General features: G+C 38.7%; 3 protein-coding genes across 4 annotated transcripts in view; 1 reads left to right on the top strand and 2 right to left on the bottom strand.

Moving 5' to 3' along the window:
* The window catches only part of usp13 (ubiquitin specific peptidase 13), a 30,955-nt gene extending 21,555 nt beyond the window's left edge, over positions 1-9,400 (bottom strand). Inside the window, exons 1-5 of one of the 2 annotated variants that reach the window (XM_079665096.1) lie at positions 9,074-9,400; positions 6,747-6,872; positions 4,365-4,425; positions 1,370-1,491; positions 636-778 (exon numbers count right to left, since the gene is read on the bottom strand). In XM_079665096.1, the coding sequence (XP_079521222.1) occupies positions 636-778; positions 1,370-1,491; positions 4,365-4,425; positions 6,747-6,872; positions 9,074-9,184 (563 nt within the window). In that variant the 5' untranslated portion in view covers positions 9,185-9,400. The remainder of the gene's footprint in view (positions 1-635; positions 779-1,369; positions 1,492-4,364; positions 4,426-6,746; positions 6,873-9,073) is intronic. The other variant, XM_079665095.1, reaches the window with a different exon arrangement.
* Positions 9,401-10,528: 1,128 nt separating this feature from the next.
* On the bottom strand, positions 10,529-15,978 carry ndufb5 (NADH:ubiquinone oxidoreductase subunit B5). Its single transcript, XM_079688744.1, has 6 exons — positions 15,820-15,978; positions 15,035-15,126; positions 12,203-12,269; positions 12,008-12,069; positions 11,435-11,541; positions 10,529-10,735 (listed from the first exon to the last, which is right to left on the bottom strand). The coding sequence occupies exons 1-6, from the start codon at positions 15,935-15,937 to the stop codon at positions 10,615-10,617; spliced, it is 567 nt and encodes a 188-aa protein (XP_079544870.1). The 5' UTR covers positions 15,938-15,978; the 3' UTR covers positions 10,529-10,614.
* Positions 15,979-16,147: 169 nt separating this feature from the next.
* Positions 16,148-21,621, top strand: mrpl47 (mitochondrial ribosomal protein L47; the record flags this gene model as incomplete). The annotated part of the gene is made up of 7 exons (XM_079688729.1): positions 16,148-16,314; positions 17,106-17,254; positions 17,336-17,396; positions 17,479-17,575; positions 18,692-18,822; positions 21,092-21,187; positions 21,325-21,621. 7 exons carry the CDS (start codon positions 16,148-16,150, stop codon positions 21,434-21,436), a joined length of 813 nt encoding a protein of 270 aa, XP_079544855.1. The 3' UTR covers positions 21,437-21,621.
* Between the last annotated feature and the right edge of the window lie 202 nt (positions 21,622-21,823).

Genomic DNA, 21,823 nt, shown 5'->3' with positions numbered 1-21,823 from the left:
TCCTGCAGTCAAATAAAGAGTCTCTGCTCACAAGAGTGATCAGATTGAAAAATGTTTTGCCCAAACAAGGCAAACAGCAAAAGAAAAAAGAATACCTGCACACATTTTACTATATTTTGTATTATTTCTAACATTTTTCTAGTCCTCTATCTGTGTTTTTAATTCTTGTTTTACTTTTAAGTATGCACAACGACACCAATTCAAATTCCTCGTACGTGTAAGCCTACCTGGTAATAAACCGATTCTGACTCAAATGCAAACGTTTCTGTAGAAGTAGAAGTACACACATCCTTTACTCAAGTAGAAGTACAGATACTCGTGTTTAAAAATACTCTGGTGAAAGTAGAAGTACTGACTAAACTTCTTTACTCAAGTCAAAGTAAAGAGGCTTTGAAATGCACTTCAGTAAAAAGTACCCATAACTAGCAGCTGTTTTAAAGAGTACCTGACCTCCCTTTATATTAATAGAACAATAATGTCATTGTTAGCTAATGAATGTTTCCATGCTGAACAACGGCAACATGACAACGTTTTCATTGGTCCCTCTTCTTTAGAGAAGACCAGGAAATGATATATATATAAATAACACTGTTTTAATGGTACAGTGGTGTATACTGTAAGTGTAGCCGACCTACCCGGGTGGGATCCTGACCCCATTGTCCAGCTGACTGAGGCTCCTGGCATGTCTGGACTCCTGGATCTCCTCATCCCAGGATTCAGGCTCCTGCTTCTTGTAAGCTGATGGTGCATTGAGCACTGCGTCGCAGGCGATGGTGACCTGAACATCACAGGAAACAGTAGAGACAGAATGAATTTCTGGAAGTGTGTGATGAAAATATATCAACCTTTTAAGTTTTAATTACTGCGACAATAGTGGACATGCAAAAGATGTGCCACATGAATCGATGCAATTATCAAGTGTGGGAAATCAGTTTTAGTGCAGAAACAAACAAAGCAACAAGGATAGTAAAAATACTGATGCATGCGTGAAAAAAAGACATGCAAAATGAAACCCCATGACATGCCAACATCAATCATCATCCAATGTCAAAGCTCAAAATCCAACAAATCCACAGAAAAAAAAAAAAAAAGCCAAAATATGTTCAGCACTTGCATCCAGTGGTTCCCCAGAATCTTTTCTTGGCAAAACCTATCCATTTAAAACTTTTTGATGAACTAACAGCAACCAGAGGACAGGAATATATTCTTAAATACAATGTTTTAAATGCGTGACCACGAAAACTCTCACTACAACCTCAACAAATAAATGGATATAGGCTTGGCCTGCTTCAGGGGAACCACTGAGTGCATCCTCACCATCGTCATGCATGGAAACACACGACAGCCCGTGCAGCACCGACTCACTGACCAGAGCGGGCAACTCCTCAATATTTGGTAAGGGGATCTCGAAGTGGTCTGGAAAAATGACAAGTTTGGCCTCGTCTTCATATTCAAAGTCTTCTCCGTTAAAATCACGGTTTAGCTCTAAATCTACAGGGGAGGAAATAAACATTGACATTACTTCATTGTTATTTCGTGAAAACAGATGAATCCTTGAACAACAAAAACCACCAATGACCCTTTATTATAAAAGCACAGATGATCCAATACATAGCTGATGACTCTTTTGCTCATACATAATTCAAGTAAGCGATTTTTAGCCCTTTATTACACACCCTTATCGCCAGCAATTTATAAAGGTATTCAGGGGAATTGAGGATGGGTCAAATCTCTGACATTACTCTGTGCAATTTACCCTGTGTTTAAATCTGATAAGTATTGTGTTCAACTAATCATTTGGGGTTTCAAAGTTCAGAAAACAGTGAAAATGTTCATTAGACTTCCAAAAGCCTAATATTATATGACACATGACTTTTGTCCGACCAAATGTCTTAAACCCAAAGACATTTTGAAATGTATATCTGAAATGGAAATATATTTTTAATTGAGTTGGTGTTCCCCTTTAAATCACTCTCCAAACATAGTTCTCCACATCAGCCTAAAGTCATGATATGACTCATGAGAAACAGGATCATAGGTTATCTCTGATACTGTTATTGTGGCCACCGGATTCATGTTAACGTCTGACGCTACCAGCTACATTAGATCACTGGACTGGTATGGAGATGACAGCGGACACATACATGCCCGCTGTCGCATTAAACATCCAAAATGGACGACAGGAGGAATCATACGTAGAGATCCTGACACATTTTGATCCGAGAGTCTAAAGTCAGACTTTGGCTAGGGGGTTATTATAAACAGTAGTCAACGAAAGACAATAAATATTAAAGTCTATTCAACTTTTGATGTTGATAAATCATGAACATCAATTACAGTGAGGGTGAGTGGAAGGAATTCCTCCCCCGCCAGGCGAGCAGTGAGGGAGGGGGGCGAGAGACACCTGGTCGTGTCTGAGCCACGTCACAGCTCCAGTGGAAGTGTGTCAGAGGGGCTGACAGGTGGTGGCAGCTGAGAGGCCGACAACCAACCAGCCCCTCCCCACGTCAGGGAGGAGGGCTTTGATTTAGCACAGTTACCAACCACAAATACAAATAAATGGGCTATATTTAGAGCACATGAGGAGGAGGAGGAGGAGAGGTCTCATCATGAAGAAATATCTGACGCTTTGGGTAAAGGCCGGCCGGAGGGGCAGCTGGCAGGTCAACACAGTGTAACAAACAATAACAGCAGCTTGTAAAGGAGGGGGGTCTCTGAGTGGAGAGAGGCGTTTCTGACCACACCAATCACATTTACTCTAATATTAAAACACCAGGTCTAATGAAGCCCATAATTGGAGGTGGACATTGACTGAGTATATCAATTTCAAGGTTCATACTTTTAAAATGTTGAAGTACTTTTCAGTTAATTCTTAGTTTTATGCTTCTACATAACATTTCTTGATATAAATTGTAATTTTTACTACATTTTAAGTTTACTTTTCAGGTTTTACTTGTTCTTTTGTATCTATGTAAAATGATGCATTAAACAAATCAAACAGCTTGTGGAAACAGTGTCTGCGGCTGGGCCCTTGACACATTTCAGATGTACACTGAACAAAAATATAAACGCAACACTTTTGTTTTTGCTCCCATTTTTCATGAGATGAACTCAAAGATCTAAAACATTTTCTACATACACAAAATAACCATTTCTCTCAAATATTGTTCACAAATCTGAAAAGATCTGTGATAGTGAGCACTTCTCCTTTGCCGAGATAATTCATCCCACCTCACAGGTGTGGCATATCAAGATGCTGATTAGACAGCATGATTATTGCACAGGTGTGCCTTAGGCTGGCCACAATAAAAGGCCACTCTGAAACGTGCATTTTTGCTTTATTGGGGGGGTCCGGGGGGGTCCGAAAACCAGTCAGTATCTGGTGTGAGGATTAGGATTAGGGTTAGGGTTAGGGTAATGTTGTGAATCGAGTGGCCCATGGTGGTGGTGGGGTTATGGTATGGGCAGGCGTATGTTATGGACGATGAACACAGGCCACTCGATTCACAACATTACCTGAACCCTAACCCTAACCCTCACACCAGATACTGACTAGTTTTCGGACCCCCCCAGACCCCCCCAATAAAGCAAAACTGCACGTTTCAGAGTGGCCTTTTATTGTGGCCAGCCTAAGGCACACCTGTGCAATAATCATGCTGTCTAATCAGCATCTTGATATGCCACACCTGTGAGGTGGGATGGATTATCTCGGCAAAGGAGAAGTGCTCACTATCACAGATATTTTCAGATTTGTGAACAATATTTGAGAGAAATGGTTATTTTGTGTATTTAGAAAATGTTTTAGATCTTTGAGTTCATCTCATGAAAAATGGGAGCAAAAACAAAAGTGTTGCGTTTATATTTTTGTTCAGTGTATGTTGTCCCACCAAAACTTCTCAAATGGCTTGATTAAATTAACTTTTCAAAAGGCCCGAAGACATAAAAGTCTTAAATATTTATCAGCAATAATTAAATAATGTTTTTAAATAAGGAACATTTTGAGTAACATAATTTCACATCTTCTTTTCTTGGGCTCCATCATTTTCATGCAGTCAGTCTAATCTAATGGTTACATCAATCTTTTAATCTATAAAAGTAGTTCAAACTAGCTCCAGCTACAACAGTATAACGCATGTACACATCAATGCATCAGTGTAAAAGTCAAATAATTTCATATATATAATAATATATCAGTCACATGTGATATTTATCAGTATGAACAAGTCTAAATATGTAATGTTAATACTTCTGTGTTTCATTTTCACATGAGATTTTAACTTGATTGAATACTTCACATAATGGATTTGATACTTTTACTTAAATACAGGATCTGAGCACATTTCAAAACACTGCCTTGTACTCACCTAGAAACACTTTTCCATTCTTTCGTCTGGGGATGGCGCCTCCTGCAGCTCCTGTATTTCTCTGTGGGAAAACAGGAAGGAAGAGGTTATATTGGATCAAAGAAGCTCTCATCCCATTAAAAGCACATTGTAATACCTCTGATGAGTCTCTTTGTAAAATACTGGAAAAAAATGTTGTTATGCATGTCTGAGACAGATGGCTGTCATTTTTTTAGAAATAGGCACTGGATGCTCCAGTTGTCAGGTCTTGTTACAGGGACAGGGGGAAACCCCTTCCAGGGCACAGACACCATTAATGTCATGTGTTTTGGGCCTTTCTCTGCCTGTAGAGTATGTCTAAATGTTCCCTTTTCTCAAACAGACACATGTAAATAAACATTTTTAGTCTGCCAACCACATATCTAGCCCTGACACAATCATCAAAACAAAAAACTATTTGTCAGTGAAATCTGCCAATGAAATGGCTATTAGCAAAACATCCCAGTGTTTCCGACTGGTTTAATATGAATCCCATCAGGAGCCGGCTTCCTGTTCACTCTGCAGCGAGGAGACGTCAGACAGAAAAGACAGAGAATGCTGACACACTCGAGGCCAAGTGGACTCATGGGGAAAAAACAGAAGACACAGGAGCCTGCAGAATGTGAGCAGCTGTTTTCAGGCCAGATCCAGGCATGGAAATAGCAACTCTTTACAAAGCAGAGCTTATCTGAGGGCAATTAGAACCAGGGAGAAAACAAGGCAGACGCCAAGGCTTTTTTTGTTTACCATCAACAAAACTTAGGGATTGTTTGTGATGTTGTTCGACAAAGAAAAAGCTAAATTGCCTAGTGATTTATACATAACAGGGAGACCCAAATAACAGAAACATAATGCAATATAATGCAACATTGCCACAAACTTGTGATTGAATAGTTTCTGGCTCAGTCTCAACAAAACATTTAAAATATTTGTTGCAGGGTTATAGTTTTGGATTGCATTATATCTTTAGATGTTTCTTTGTCTTCCATGTATAAGTTATATAAACATATTTTGTTACATATCATTCTGTGATGCAGTCAGTGACTGCCATTACTTGAATTTTAGAAGCAACTTTTCAGAAACTTTGATAAAGTGGTAAAACTCTATTTCAAAAATTTATAATTTCAAAACATTTCCTTGATGGTCTCTATAGACGTTTTATGGAAAGCACTATCTAAATTGGAACTATTAACAGGGAAATAGGAACTTCAAAATCTAACACTCCATTTAAACCCAAGCAAATATTCATTCACTGTTTGTTTACCATTTAAAACTTAAGTCTCTATACACAGTCACTGGAACTGTATGCTTGCCTTCAAAACAAATCACGTTTTTGCATGTCACGCTGACCCGCTGCAAACTAACTATATGACACTCTTTTATTTAATGGAAGTGTACTAAATGTTAACATCTCTAATTTAATAGTATTTATATTATAAAGAAACGAGGGAACTTAAAATAAAGTGCTACCAACAGAACAGACAAAGCGATTCACTGAATGCAAAACAAAGCGCTAAAAACCCTCAGTCATGTTTCAGTCTGAGGGTTAGCACGCATGCTAAAACAGAGTTTATATATTCCTCTTTCTTTAATTAAACGTTGATGACCAAGCAATCGAGCTCCAAGAATATGCACTCATGTAATTTAATCACTGATGTTTAAAATAACAGCATCGTGGTATCAGCAAACCAGGACACACAGTGTACCTTTTTATCTAAAGCACCGTTCAGTACTGATTGAGTTTTAAGCAAAGGCATTTATTATTTTCATTTAACGATGTACAATATTGAGTCAACAATGATAACTTTTATGAAGGGTTTCAGGATATTACTGTATTAGTTTTGATTATAATTCAAAATACATTAAGAAACATTAGTAGGGTGTTAACCATTTATCACATTTTTTAACAGTATACTGCTTCTTAATGCTCGTATTTATTTGTAATATTATTATTTTATTTGTATTTATTTGATTATTATTATTATTTAAATATGGGTTAAAGTTTAATAATTTTTCTAATTCTACCATACACCTTTTCCCATGTGTTGTGAGACTCTCAAAGAGTATTAGATATGTGTGCAATACCAAGTTTGAATTTAATCAGTTTACCAAAATGTATTTCTAATGTAAGTGTAATTGAGATCTAGCTGGTCACAAATCTGCATCAAGATTTCAAAATGTTCACATTTAAGTTGATGTCTTTCATTCGCTCTTCTGTATACTGGTTTTATTAATTGCAAAACCCTTTTGAAATGAGCTTTTTAAAAGCCATGTGTAAATAAAGATTATTATTCTCATTCTTAACAACAAGTGCCAGTAAAAAATCAGTTCCAAATAAACACACAGGGCCGGGGTAAAACGTACCTCTTTGACGTGTCGTTTGAGGTGCATGTAAACGCTCTGTCCTGTTTTGCGATAATGTCTCTCCACATGCTCTCGTCCAAAGCCGAGGAATGTGTTCATACACACATACAGGCCTCCCTCTGACTCCTGCAGACCAAAACAAACAGTAACAGTGAGCAGCAGCACGAGGTGGAACACCATCAAAACAGCTCATTTATCACATGGAAAACAGAAATGCAGAAAGTTCTATTCTACCATATAGTAAAAATAATTGGTGACTTCTATCTTTATATTGCAGTAGCCAGAAAGCAGCTTTATTCTACTTGTATATAAATATATATCCTCATAAATATTCTATTTTGTATTGCCTTATACTGCCTTGTATTGAATACTTCAAATATTTGACAGTGAAAATAGGGTAAATATTATTATTTCAGCAAAAGCAAAGATTGCTCAACGTTAAGGCTACATTTTAATAGGGATTTTGATACTTTGGCCACATATCTGGCACTAGTTACAAAATTGTAGCACAAGATGTAAAGAGTATATTTAAGAGATGTGTGACAATGATTCTGCAAACACACAGTCAAAGAGCCTGTCTATTTTTTGCATGTTGTCAAACAGCAAAAAATTGGTTTCAGCATTCTTACACAGAAAAAAAAGTTGTACTCTATTCAAGAAAATGCCTGCTGCTTATTAGCCCGTTTTGTTTTAATGCTGTAAATAAAAAGAATCTCCACCATTTTAAAGAATATTTCTAGCCGGACAATATCTCAAGATTGTGATATTTTGTTACATACAAGCAATGCGATATGTGAATGTTGCGGTTACTGTTGTTTTAACTCAGGAATGTGCACCTTGTTACACACAGCTACACAATTATGAATTTAATGTAGCTCAATCTAAGTTCAAGTAGTTCCTCTTTGCTTTTGAGGCACCGCGGTACTGCAGGTTTAAAAACATAGTAACCTTATTCCTCAAAGAACTGCTGAGTCCATGAAGACTCAAGCCCACACATGTCTCATCTTAGATTGACTAACAGTATCTGAAACTTGTTACAGAATACAAAAGGTATGATTATTTAATCTGCATGTGACTAGTGGCTCACATTTAAAGTGTTTGAAAATGCAGGATGGGGTTTTATTGTTACGGGAAAGAAACATCCTGCGGTATTTTCACACATGGACAGTCAGAGACAAGATACTTGAAGAATACCATCTCAAAACTAACCTAAATCTGCAATCAGTGTGGGCCGTATAAACCCCTGTGATAAACCTTTAAGTGGCCCAGAGTGACATATGAGCTTCAACAGCACTAGGATAAAAATAAACCGACCCTCGACCAACATGATGAACTCCAGACAGCTGAGTCACCTTTAAAAACGGTTTCAGAAAGTCGAGAAAGTAGGTTTTTATACTTTATGTAGAACAATCAAAAACTCTGACTGTCAATCAGTCTGTCGACAAATTAGTCTTTACAACTTAAAGGGAAGGTCATACAATCTATTTATTCTCACAGATCAAACGTTTTTTAAACTATATAAATCAAAATATTGATATTTGCAGCCTTATCGCTATTTTCTCAACCACAAAAAAAAACAGAAAATGAAAAATATATTGAAAACTTTTGGATCAAAACTTTATAGTGACACATGGTGTTGAAACAACGTAACACATATTGTAGGCTACCACTTCTACTATGAAGCCCACTAAAAACTCACTATTGAGTTATAGTCAAGTAAGGATAACAAAAACGTTCATGGATAGCATGCATTTTAGATAATTCATTGTACAACCATGCACTATTGAGGAGAAATGTAACTTTACATCACAACATAAACTAGCTTTAATAGGCCACTAAAGGCTAACTCGCACAATTCATATTTTTAAAATCCCTATAACATATTCTCAGTTACGACGAGCATAATGTAAATATTTTCCTGAGATTACAAATGTCCAGTTATGGCACCACCGAGTCAACTTTAAAGGCTTTATAAATTAAAAAACAACATACATGTGGCTATAAACTCACACACACTAGCTTCACCCTGACAGGGCAGCTAACACTTCATTTAATTAGTTCAAGGCTAAACGCTGTGTGTTAGCCTGTGTGTTTTAATGTGGCCTGAACTGCACAAAGGAAAGCAACTCCATCCCTCTCCTGAGATGTAAACAACATGTAATTATTTATTTTCTCCCAAGTTCAGGGGGAATGTGGTCATAGAGACACATAAACACACATTACAGCGGATTCAGGTGTGTTTCTAAGCCAAGACAAATGGGACTCAGCCCGTGTCACCCTCCCCGGACAACACGCTCCTGTCTCGGCGTGTGTGTGCGGACACTTACGGGAGAGTCGAAGGAGAAGGCGCACTCGCTCTTGAAAACCCTGTCCCCGGTCCTGGGCACTCTGATGGTGGGCATGTATGGGACCAGCAGCTCTCCGAGGTCTGCAGCCATCTTCGCATTCCTGCTTCTCGCACCACAGTGCGGCGGAGACCCCGGAGCAGAGTGTCAGAGGAGAGGATGCTATTTTTAAATCCCTCCGTCTCTACATTCCTCCAGCCAGGGGGATGTGACGCTGAAAGACATACAAATAAAATGACAGAGAGGTGGAGGCTGGTCTGCTACACCGGCGGCAAAGCTCGAAGCATGGAGGCTAATGTTGTCGTTATTGGTTGTTTTCCTTTTGATACCACCATGCAGAAATCTTAGACCTGCGCAGAAATGACATTGCTTCTGTTGACTGTGGTGACCAGTGGTGACGCTTTGTACACGGGATGTTTTACCGGAGGGGCCCCTCCCACCTCAGAGGATGATTCATAAAGCCACTCACACTTACTAAAGCATGTTTCCCCTCCAGGGTCCAGGAGAAGTACAAATATGAAGTGCACTTTGGTTTAATAATATATAGGCTACCACTCGCAGTACCCTAAAAGCACAATAAGAGGCTCTGACACTATAGGGCTACATTTAAAAAAATACATTCAATTTTAGCTCTCAGTAGCCTTTTTCGCTCATAAATTGTAGCAGTCGCACCAAAATATATTCAACAAATAGGTTAAATGAGTGCATCTTATACATAAAAATGTTCTTTGTCAGTTACAAACAATCATGTCTGAACAGCTCTGCCACCAGGTGGACTCTCTCATCTATTGCAAAAAAGAAACAATATATTTTCCAAAATCGTATCCTGTTGCCTACAGTGTGTCCTTGTTGAGAGACTTATGTGTTGCCTGCCAACTTCCTTGTGGATCACACATGTGATGTTAAAATGCTATGTATCCATTTATGCACATTACATATTAACAGGGATATATATGAATTAGAAATGCAACCTATCTAGGACACCTCCATAAAGTTAAATGTCATGTGTGAACTTGTAAAAAAACTAAGATATATATATATATGTTATACATTAATTCATTTGCAGTCCTTATCCTTTAGGGTGAATAAACAAATGGATGAAATTAATATAAAAATGATCTTTGACCGAGATGAAGCACCAAGAGACAAGGAGATGACATTCAGATTTCACAAAATAAATAACTTGCCTCCCTGCTCAGCAATGTAACCTTATTCACAACGATGTAAAGGAACACTGCAGCCTCAATATGACCATTTGTTATAAATCACTCACCGAGTTACCTTAAAATGTTGAAGAAAACGTACTAAAACCTTACAGTCAACTTTAAAAGTCTCATGATTGCACTACTCGTCTGTTTTAAGTGGTAAGGTTTTAATCTCAAGGTAAAACGTTTTTTTTGTAGAATGGAGCCAAAAAGACACTGGAAAACAAAAATATTGGGAGTCGATATAGATACTTTATTTACGTAAGAAGGGAAAAAATGTACAAACAGTGAGACTGATCGGCAGAATGTACTGATAGATTAATTGTCAGGTGTTGACTTGTGGCCTTGGTGAATTAAATCCTTGTTGGGGGTCTTGCTTTGAAACCAGGGGCCGTCTCCCTTCATCCTCATCTGTCGACTCACCTCCAACTGGGTCAGTCTGTTGACAACAAACACGCAGGGAATTAATGAAATCATCATTCATAGATAACAGAAAAGAGCAAGGTGTGATTCCCAGAATAGTGCTACAAGTCCCAAAGCCATGAAAAATATAAAAATCATGAAAAACATAATTGTAGAAACAAAGCTTGTGAACTGTATAGAGTCCTAATGAGCATTCAAATAAATTGCTGGTGTGTAACAATTAATACATTCAAGTTTGACAAGATACATTTTGAATTATATTTAATACATTCATAAATTGATGACTTTACAAATGGCTATGATATAACTTTATCAACATTTATAGCTATACTGAGTGCAAAGTAGAGCAGCTGACAAACAAGAATCCCTTTTAACAAAAGGAAACCGTTTGTGTTCGGACAAACCGTCACACTGCTCCCTGGAGGCCTCAGTGCGTCTGGACACTTGTTATAATAATAGCCATTCAGAAAACAAAGATATGATATAGATATTCCATTAAATGTTATCAACGTGTAGAAAAATGTTGCTCATAAGTTTTTTATGAGAAGGAATCTGAAACACTCAAAGGAAAAATGCATTATAGCATTACCGCCTAACTTCTGCAAGCTATAAGCAGTAGTTTGATAATGTTGCACTAAATACAACATAAGGACATTTTCACTCTGACCTTCACAAAGAAGAAGTCACAAAATAACACAGCAGCACTCAAATTCACCTCAAGTCAGACTTTTCTTTCTCGTTTTGGATTGCAGCCATCATCTTCTCATAGTCCTTCACTGGAGAGTCAAACAACGTCCGTGTGATCCACCTGGTGATGGGGTGCTGCAATACAGAATGCAAAACGATTTTCAGTGACTACTTATATATATATTACATCAAATAAACAATAACAGATTTTGCAGCTGAATTGAAAATGATGATTGATGACTTTATAAAGTAGATTTAGTGCAAGTGACGATATGATTTTATCCTTTTACTTTTCTCTCAATATTACCACATGAATGATAGGATAATTGTGCATATGCTGCTCTCTGAAATATATACAATTATAAAACTCTGTTTAGATAATAAAAGCACAAAATATTTGGTATAATATTGCTCATTAAGCATTCACCAAAGGCCAACTCATCTTATAGGCTTTGTAATTTAAAAAAGGCATATAGGTAATGACTTCTATTTCCAAATGTAAACCATGCTTGAGCCCATCGTTCCCTTCCAAGGGTCCAGATCAGTGACACAAAAAACCTCCTGAAAGTGTGTATGAGATAAGCTGCTAGTTAAGACTTACCTTGTAGTACTCCCAGTGCTCAGGTTCGTAGCCCTCAGGAGTTTCAACCAGCTCTGCCTCACCTTTACAACACAATCAAACTCAAATTTAAATACAAAGTAACATGTATCTACATTTTTTTAGTGACAAATCCACATCTTTAAATTGAAGAAGATACACCTGAAACTTGAAGACATACAGTATATTCCTACTTACCCTTGAAGACATTCACACCAGTAATAATGATAGCCACAGGAATGCCAGTCAGCATAAGGTAATATCTCTGAGAGGGGAAAAGAAGATAAAAGTAAATACAGAAAATAGTCCAATGTTCAGCATGACATTGGATCAAGATCACGGCTACAGCTGTCACAAAGCCAACAGGTCAGCAATAACTATTTAGATGCAAAACTATTCATTATATTACACTTTTATATCCTAGAAACTACGAGCACAGGAGTAATTGTTAGATTCTAAATGCTTTCCACTTTGGGTTTGATAATTGCATGGCTGCAGGGCCGTGGGAAGTAGGGGTGCTGAGGGTGCTGCAGCACGCCCTGGTGGAGGACAGGGGATCTGCACTTCCACAATACAAAAAAAACGAATTTTCAGCATTGATGTAACAACATTCATAATTAAGTAAAGATAACACCCTTTTCACCCCGGTTACATTTTCCATTTGCCCTGTACGATGGGCGCTGTAAGTGATGAAAGTGGGGGATGTTGGCTTAGCAGGCGCCCGCAGCCAAAGTGAGAGAGATAGAGAGAGGGGATACCGCAGTACCGGCGGGGATTGTTGTTAGCTTCTGCTGCGCTAACGGATATAAGAAGCTGTTTCTACAATAATGTGGAGGGAGAGTTCTCTCCTGTCAGACTGAGAGGCTCAGTGAGGTAAAGGACTCTGGGGGTTTAGATAGCTCACTTTAGTCTAAGTTATCTCAGTGGGTCTCAAACGTTTTGATCACAATTTATGTAAACAAATATTTCCAAGGCACACCTTTATAATTATTAGGATAAATAAAAACAGGTTTGAAATCATTCCAATGTATACTATAGGACAGTAAACCAAAAATATTGTTTAAAACTGGAGAGATTTAAAAATATACATAAATAAATAAATGTTAACTGGTCAAATAAGATATAAATGAACAACACAAATAAAATAAGTTACATGTATTTGTTATTGGCTATGCTAGGTTATTGGAAATGTTCACATACCTACTTATTTGATTAATAAAATGCAAACCGATCTTTTTCATATGGGTGTTTAGAGTTGTACCCCCTAGATCAGTCTCTAATTGGGCGCTCAAAGTGCACCAAATTGAAGCATTTTACTTTAAAATGTTAAAAAAATCTTCCCGGGGGAGTACCCCCGGACCCCCCTAGAGGATGTGAAGTCCACCCCCCCAATTAAAACATGTTATAATACTAAATAAATTTGAAGCCTTGTTATATAAGCTGTCCACCATTTCAATATGTTTCTCTTTTTGTAGTGTATTGGTCTTTTGTAGAGGTTTTTCATTACCAGCTAAAATCTTGCCTATAGGGCAGCACATTGGTCAGAACCAGCCCTGGTGTCATCCCCACAGCACCCCCCATTTGAAACATGTTCCCACAGCTATGCATGGCTGGATATCTATTTGCATCATGTAACGTTCAAATTGTAAGCGTGGAAGCTTTTTCTATTGTCGAACCAATATGCAAATATTTTTGGGATAAATCTCTATTAATGAAAAATAAATGTGACAAAGTTTCATAGAGACATTAGGCACTTTCACACTGCGGTACTTTTCCCACAAAGGTTGATCAGAACTTAGTTCATGAGAACTCTTTAGTTCTCATTAACTAAGTACAGATCGCGTTCACACCGGAATAAGTCCCTGTGGGTGGATTAGGCCAATGAAGCCGCTGACATCACGACATCACTTCTTCTTCTTCTTCTTCTTCTTCTTCTGCTTTGGGTTTACTGGCAGGCCTCAAACAACTTCACGGCGTATATTGCCACCCAAAGTCCCCGGCCGGAAGTCCCCGGAGTTGGGGACTGGCTTCAGTAGAAGCTGCTGGAGTTTTACGGGGCGTGGTTTGCATTCCGCCCAGCAAATCAGAAATAGGAACCTTTTTCTCCCACGAAAGTACTTGCTCTCTAGAAGGGGGTAAAAAGGTTCTCATGAACTAATTTTAGTTCCGGCTCTTTTTGGTGTGAACGCGACATTTCGGAACTATATCGGAACTAAAGTGGGAAAATTACTGCGGTGTGAACACGCCTATTGGATTAACCTTCAGCAGCGTTTTTATGAATTGTAATGCCATTGAACACAACTTTTCATCAGAAAACAGCAAAGGTAAGACGTAATGACATTTTGGCTACGTAAAGCTAAGTTGTGTGTTGTCTGGTGTCGCTGCCGCGAGTTTTGGTTGTGGAGTGATGATACTTATACCATTTGAATCTGTGGAATCTCAGCTTTCATATGATATATTGTTTGTGCAGATCCGATGAAGTATACAATATTTCTACCGTGAGTTATGTGCCAAGTGCGTTAGCACTCTTTCGCTTAGTGCTAATTCAGACGCTTGGCGTTAGAGTTGTGTTTTTGTTTCGGTAAAAATGGTTCATATTGTCAGTTAGCTGAGTTTCTTCCCGTTAAGTAGGTATTACAAATTCATAGGTTGTTAAATGTTAAGAAGCCCTCAGACGCTGTTTCTTGCAAGATGTTGCGTTTAGTCCCAGGGGGTGGGGGCTTGGGGCTTAACAGGTAAAGTGGATTCCAATTTAAATTCCAAAAACTTTGAACGGAGGTGCTGATAACTTCAGGAATACAACATTAAACACTGTTGGGGGTCTAAACATGAGTAAGCTGGTGTTACAGGCTTATAGTGTCAAAACAATAAATGAGTAAGAAGGTACAGCAGGGCTCTTTTTAAGTGCCTTGGCTATCAAAACATGGCTGTTTGTGGAGATTGCCTGCAGCTGGAATGTATCTTGTTATCTAATAACTGTGGTGTGGTGATGATCACAGAAAATTAATGAGAAGGTGTTTCAGTACTCACCAACAAGCTCAGAAATCTCCTGTCGTAGAAGCTAGTGGAGTTGACGACAAACATTTGCTTTCCATGACCACCACCACCAAAACGCACGGCCACTGTAAGACAAAGGCAGAGGATAGTGTTATGACTATGGTGTTAAGGTCATGATATAAAACTAGACAGATTGTGATTTTTGCTTTTGCGGTAGTCATGAACATAAGCTGTAGTATCTAGGAAAGATATTGAGGAATCATTATTCCTCAAATGTTTCTTATTCCTCTTTAACAGTAAATGGAGTATGGTCAATATAAGCAAACATCCTTATTATGATCACTATCAAAATGCTTTTAAATGATAATATAGGGTCTTTAAATGTCAAATTACACATTCCCTTGTATTTAAGCTCTTAACGTCACTCCAGGAGATGGTGTATAAGGCTTGTATAACACTAAATAATGCAGAAATTGGGTGAATTAAAACAATTTTGCAATGTTTTTGTATGAGAAATATGACATGGTTATATGGGGAGAGGTGTTATTCAAACTACATTACAAGTGTTACACCGGCTAACACTATTGGCAGTATCAGAAAGAAGGTTAGCTTACAAATATTATATGCTCAAAATACGATATAGCTACACGTAACTAGAAGTACTAACCTACACGTTGCGTGTTCCGTTGACAACAGGACAAATGTTAAGAGCTAGCTAACATTAGCATGGTAGAAAGTCCCGGCGCAAGGTCACAAGAAGGGACGGTCAGCTTCAGGGTCAAAATACTCCCTCTTTAAACTGCCATGGTATTTCTTACCTTTATCTGTGCGTGGGATGGTTCGAGACAGTAATTGTGCAGTATTATTTCCAGATTTAAGAGGACTCAATCTGGCTGCAAAAGCAGCAGCAGATCTGAGAACACTCATGCCCACCATCTTTACTTGGAGACGGCCCAATAACACGAGCTCTGATTGGTTGATGACGTTGAAAACAGGAAACCGCCTTTTTTGTATTTTAATGTAATATTGTTTTTATTTTATTTTTATTTTTATTATCGTGTACATACATATGGTAACATTGTAACACGGCCATATATTTATAATTGTAAAAATAAAACAATCAAAATAAAAAAACTTGAGAAATGCATGATGGGTAATGTTGGTAGGACTAGGGGAAAGATGGCGGCGTCCTCTTCAGCAGGACGCGTTTTGACTCTTTGCAAGCAGTTTCAAAATGTCTTTAGGATATCTTCTGCGATAAATACTAAGCATTGTACTGCCACTTTGACCAGATGCCAGCCTCATCTGTACAGGTAGGATACTGTTGCAGTGTGTAAAACATGACCTATAAATGACGTTAAAGTCAACGTGTTCCGATCTCATAATGTCTCTGCTCCCCATTAACAGATTGTGTTTCAGTGATTATATAAGGTAACGAGGCATTAGCTAATACAATACGATGAATAACAGTCCTAATAAATGAAGGTTGGACATCTTCTTCATCTTGCATTTATTATGCCACCAGCAGACTTGTATTGAGTTAATTGACATTGGATTAATTTAAAGAGTCATGGGTTTAGTTATTTGGTTTCTGAATAAAAGTCATGAAATTCTAGTTTCAATTCCTATGTTTTCAATGGGAGGTATTGCCAATCAATGTAGTTTAAACTCACACAGAGCACGTATCTGACAAACCCTAAAATAAATCCTATTATTTGTTTAATTTAAAAAGCAATTTCAAACTTCTATTGCCTTTTTTAAATTATATTTTGAATTTGCATTTGTAATTTAATTTGTATTTGCTAAACTGAACGCGTTCGGGATTTTTCAAAACGAGATATATATTACACTTGATTAAAGAGATTTTCAATAGTTTTTTCTGAAAATGTAAAGACTACACAATGTATTTATTAATCTAAAAGAAATAATCTATAGATTAACAAATAATAACTAAATGTCATTGGTTGCCACAAACCAGCAGTCACTCAAATTAGTTTATTGGTCTGAAAAAAAGGACTAGACATTTTAGAAGTAGCATAATACAATTGTTTTAGGTTTAGTCTAAAACTCACCTTGTTGTGTGCAATTATTTTGCATCTACCAGGGAAACGTCCCCTCTCGCTGCCCTGTCTTGGTGCAGTCCTATCAGCGCTGTGAGTCAGTGTCGAGCCCTGCACACCACCGTCAGCAGGAGAGGGCTGGACGAGTTCTTCGACCTGCCTGAGAACTGGGGAGAGAACAACGTGAAGTCAGGTATAACACAGAAGTATTCTATAACTCTAATGGCTCTACAGCCTGCATGTAGCTTTACTAATAGAAATGTGTTTGTTTTAGGTGCACCATGGGCTGCCAAACAACTGAGGACAAAGAGCAATGAGGATTTGCACAAACTCTGGTAAGAACAGTTAGGTTCACACTGGTGCCTCAAACATATGAAACACATTTCTCAGCAGTGTTTAACTCTCGCTCTGTCTCAGGTATGTGCTGTTGAAAGAAAAGAACATGCTGCTCTCACTTGAACAGGAGTCGAGAAGGCAAAGGCTTCAGATGCCAAGTCCAGAAAGATTAAAGAAGGTTGGTATGATGCTCCACTGTCATGCTCTTACAACGTCTTCATTTTAAAGGATAGGAACCTTTTTGAATAAAATACTCACCTTCGAATATAGTCTAATGTTCCATCTACACAATATCTCATGTAAACCAAACATTTTTCAATACTTGAAATGAAACAAGACCTTTGTCATATTGATTTGTTGCCACCTGTCGTCTCACCACAGACACTAGTGAACTGAAGCTAGCTGGGCATTAAATAATCATTATCAAAAGTTAAATAAAAGCCAACATAAAAACACAAAGGGACTATACACATTGATTTCTGTGGGTATAATTGATGATGTTAACTTGAATTTCCCTAATTGCATTTAGTATAATAATCTATATGTGATGATAAAGGCTTCAAGAGTCTGGGAATGTTTGCCTAAGGTACCTTTTTATAGGCTTTATAATCCCTGCTTAATGTAGCAATTCAACATTACATTTGATAGACAGGAGTGTTTTCCATACATTGATTTATTTGTGGCGGGCCGCCACAATTAAATATCGTCCGCCGCAAATGGATCTCATAAAAAAAAATATATATATATATTATTTTATTTTTTTGTATTATCTTTTTTTTTGGTAGTCTAATGGATAGTGAGGTGGGCTGATGATTGGAAGGTTGCACGTTCAAATCCCTTGAGTAAGGCACTTACTCCAGGGAGAATGTCCCTGTAATTGGTCATTGTAAGTCGCTTTGGAATAAGGAGTCTGCGAAATGCCTAAATTGTAAATGATATTTTTGGGAGAATAAACTCCACGGATCCTCAACTCTGGTGTGTTTCACTCATTAACAACGCAACACAGAGCAACAAGATCGTTGTCTACAGTAGCCATGAACTTGCATGTTATTTGAGGGGGGGGTGGATGCATGGACCACCCGAATAGGTTAAGGGGCCTTTGGCTTTTCTTGCCGGGGGGGGTGCGGTGCCCCCACAAATAGAATCAAATTCTGTGGGAAATACCGGACAGACTTTGACCTAGTCTTCTACTCAGTCTAGGTTGGTTGCAGGGTTTGTACCTGTAGTATTTTGACCGTTGTGTGTGTTTTAAGTAGAAGCCCTGGCTAAGATAAATCACACTGTCTCTCTCCAGGTGAGCCGGTCCATGTTCCGCCTGGAGACGGTGGTGAAGGAGAGAGAGACTGCGCTGCGGCTGCTGCAGACTGGACAGGAGAAAGGCCGACCAGGATCCTGGAGGAGGAACGTATTTGGAAACGCCTACTGGTGAGAGTAGATCCTCCTTTTTGCTATATCAAACGTATACATGGAGAAATGCAACACGATTTATTCACATTTTAAAGTTTCTCTGTAGTTATTGATCAGTAGCACTACTGAGCAGTTTTTCTATGGGCCCCTATTTTGTTTTTTTCAACAGCAATACACCCATAGCTGCAGACAGACATTCATATAAAGACAAAATAGAGCCCAGATCCTTTAAAGGGGACCTATCATGCTAAATGCACCTTTGTACGTCTTTTATACATGAATATGTGTCCCCGGTGTTCCAGGGAACTCACCAAGTGTCAGAAAACACAACCCTCTCTATTTTCCTCCTTAGCCAAATCTCTAAAAAAGGGTCCGCAACGGATCTGAAAAAAACGGATCCAGATTTCAACACTTTTCTACGTCACAAAAAGGTGCTCCGCTTATTGGTCGACTCTCCACCTATCAGGGGAATGAGCCACGGCCACGTGCATTTCCAAAACTCTCATTCGCATATACTGTAGGAGGGATTTCCGTCCATTTGGCTATTCAAATGTTAACGAAACGGACCGACTTCCGTGCACATCAGCGGCTGTCGGATTAAAACAGTTTAATGCACTTTTAACACTCACGTACCCAGGATTCCTGCTCCTTTCCTGGGTTACAAAGTGAGGTGACGCAGCCTGTCCTCTGGGTGCGCTCTGTGGGGGGGTGGTGGTATCGCAGCCTGCTCCTCTCTGCCGCTGCGCTCTGCCTCTAGCCACACAACTTTTCCCCGCCTTTCAGAGACTTATTGTTGGGTCAAACTCTAAGTTACAAACTGTACACATTGCATTCTTGCTAATTAGCCAAAATATGAACGGAATGTAGCAAGCATCGTAACAAACAGAGTAAAATAAATAGGGACAACAGCTTGTCAACCATACTTGCCAACCTTTAGACCTCAGAAATCGGGAGCATTTCAAAATGCAAAATTGGGGGGGGAGGTGCTAGTGGATCGCCGTAGCTGTTAGATTAACATTAACATGCTTATTGTAGTTGTAAGTGCACTGCCTTGCGGCCTGTAGCACCGTCCTTGATGGAGCATACAGTATGTGTGGGCTGGACCTGTATTTTACAGGAGAGGAGTGAGCAGAGAGTAGAGTAGTTGTCGATTCTTGTTCTGTTTTCTGTGAATATCTGCCTCACCCTCTCAGACTTTGAGTTGCGCGCGCTACTAAAGAGACATGTTACCATGGAAACCAAGCAATGGTGGTGTAGCTGTATTAAAGTCCGAGTGGAAACAGTCGCGTGTAAATCTGATTTAGTCAGAAATCGGGAGAAATATGACCCCGGGAGGAAACTGGGAGAGGGCAATGAAATCAGGAGTCTCCCGTGAAAATCGGGAGGGTTGACAAGTATGTTGTCAACTAACCATTCAGAAACGTCCTGCTGCAACCGAGATGTTTGCACCTCCACCAAAATCTCCGCTGCTTCAGGGTCAGTTTCTGGATCAAATTGATAATATGCTTGAACACATGCATTGCTCTGAGATGACATGTTTATTCCATACTCGTAATCACAGCAAACATGGTAACGTGACTCTCGCCGGCTCATGCCCCCCTCTTCTGCAGGGGGGCGTGGTCAGCTGCTGCTCAGAATTTTCAAAGACAGGCTTGGAATAGAGCGAAAATGAGAGAAACGAGGTATGGCTAAAAAATGATCTGTTTGGTATTTTCAAAAATAAAATGTATAAATATACCTTATATAGGTATGGTCATACACTATATCATTTAAATATAGCATGATAGGTCTCCTTTAAGATAAGTGCCAAAGCGATCGTATTCAAATTAGCCAATTACAGAGGATGCTCTCTTCAGATTTTCTTTTAAAGTTCTTTTAAAATGCCCTAGAATAGTCATACTGGATAGTTTGGGTTGCAGAGGGTTTCGGGGCAGATACTTTCTACCAAATTCTGTACAGACCGAGGAGATGGAGACAGTGATGAAGAGCGTAGTCATGGCTGTTTACGTGACTTGTACGTGGATCTATACGTTTGCAGCAGTCGAAGGAAGGATTTATAGAAGAAGTTATACCAGTGTTAAGTTCTGGGCGTGCTCCTGCGTGTTTTACCCTATTCCATTGATCAACAGGTGGTGGTAACACACCAAGTTATGCTGCAATCATTTCTTTTGTAGACAAATATTATTCCTGCAGGTGGTCTGTTATATAATAACCATACCTCTAAGGGCCCAGGCTTTAGAAAATGAAATGTAGGAAGTGGCTTAATTTACTCTTTTCTTTTACTCAGGTATCGCTACAAAGAATATGCTATTCCTTGGTACATGAACACGAGGTATAAGCGAAAGAGGTTCTTCACACCCAAGTTTGTCCAACCACACATAAGGTAAGATACGGCTCACATCCCTATTGTGCCTTTGTTACTGTTTAAAATAAGTTTTAGTAGATGTACAAGATGTCTTATCTTATATACTATAAAATTCTTATTCTCTTAAAAAAAAAATGATGATTTCTGTCTCGCAGGCTGCGCTTGGAGAAGCATCTCCGAGGGAAGGCCAGGGAAACCTCCTTACAGAGGGGAAATCGGTCGAAACTTAAGGAGAAGTTCCCTCACATGAAAGTTTCTGCATCGTAAAAAAATTCAAATGGACTTTTTACAATCAAGGAGTTAGAATTCAATTTATATCTGCTCGTCAAATAACTGAGTGTCCTATGTGGAGTATAAGTGCATTTGTCCAGCTGTTTGTTCCTGGAAGATAAATTATTCTACATCCCCCTGAAATCTTTTTTTTTTAACTTACTATTAAAATATGCATTGAGTTTTGGTTATCTTGTTTTACTAGTCCCTAAAATTAGTATATAATGGGTCATTACATTTAGTGGGAACTGTCCTTTTCAAGTTTTGGGATCATTTGAGTTAAAGGTGGGTAGGTAAGAATGGAGAAACTAGCTCGAGTGCGCTAGAATTTTGAAAGTGCACAACCGAAAAAAATCTGCCCCTTCAGACTTCCTTACAGAGCCC

This window comes from Notothenia rossii (genome assembly GCF_949606895.1).
Source record: "Notothenia rossii genome assembly, chromosome: 1".
NCBI classification, from domain to species: Eukaryota; Metazoa; Chordata; class Actinopteri; order Perciformes; family Nototheniidae; genus Notothenia; species Notothenia rossii.
This window is presented reverse-complemented; position numbering and strand designations above follow the sequence as displayed.

Excerpts from the sequence above, each read along its gene's own strand:
- ndufb5 (XM_079688744.1), bottom strand. The coding sequence starts at position 15,937 with ATGGTGGGCATGAGTGTTCTCAGATCTGCTGCTGCTTTTGCAGCCAGA. Across the intron at positions 12,070-12,202 it reads TGGTGTGAATGTCTTCAAGG|GTGAGGCAGAGCTGGTTGAA; the intron begins GTAAGTAGGAAT and ends TGTGTTGTAAAG. Across the intron at positions 10,736-11,434 it reads AAAGAAAAGTCTGACTTGAG|ACTGACCCAGTTGGAGGTGA; the intron begins GTGAATTTGAGT and ends TGTTGTCAACAG.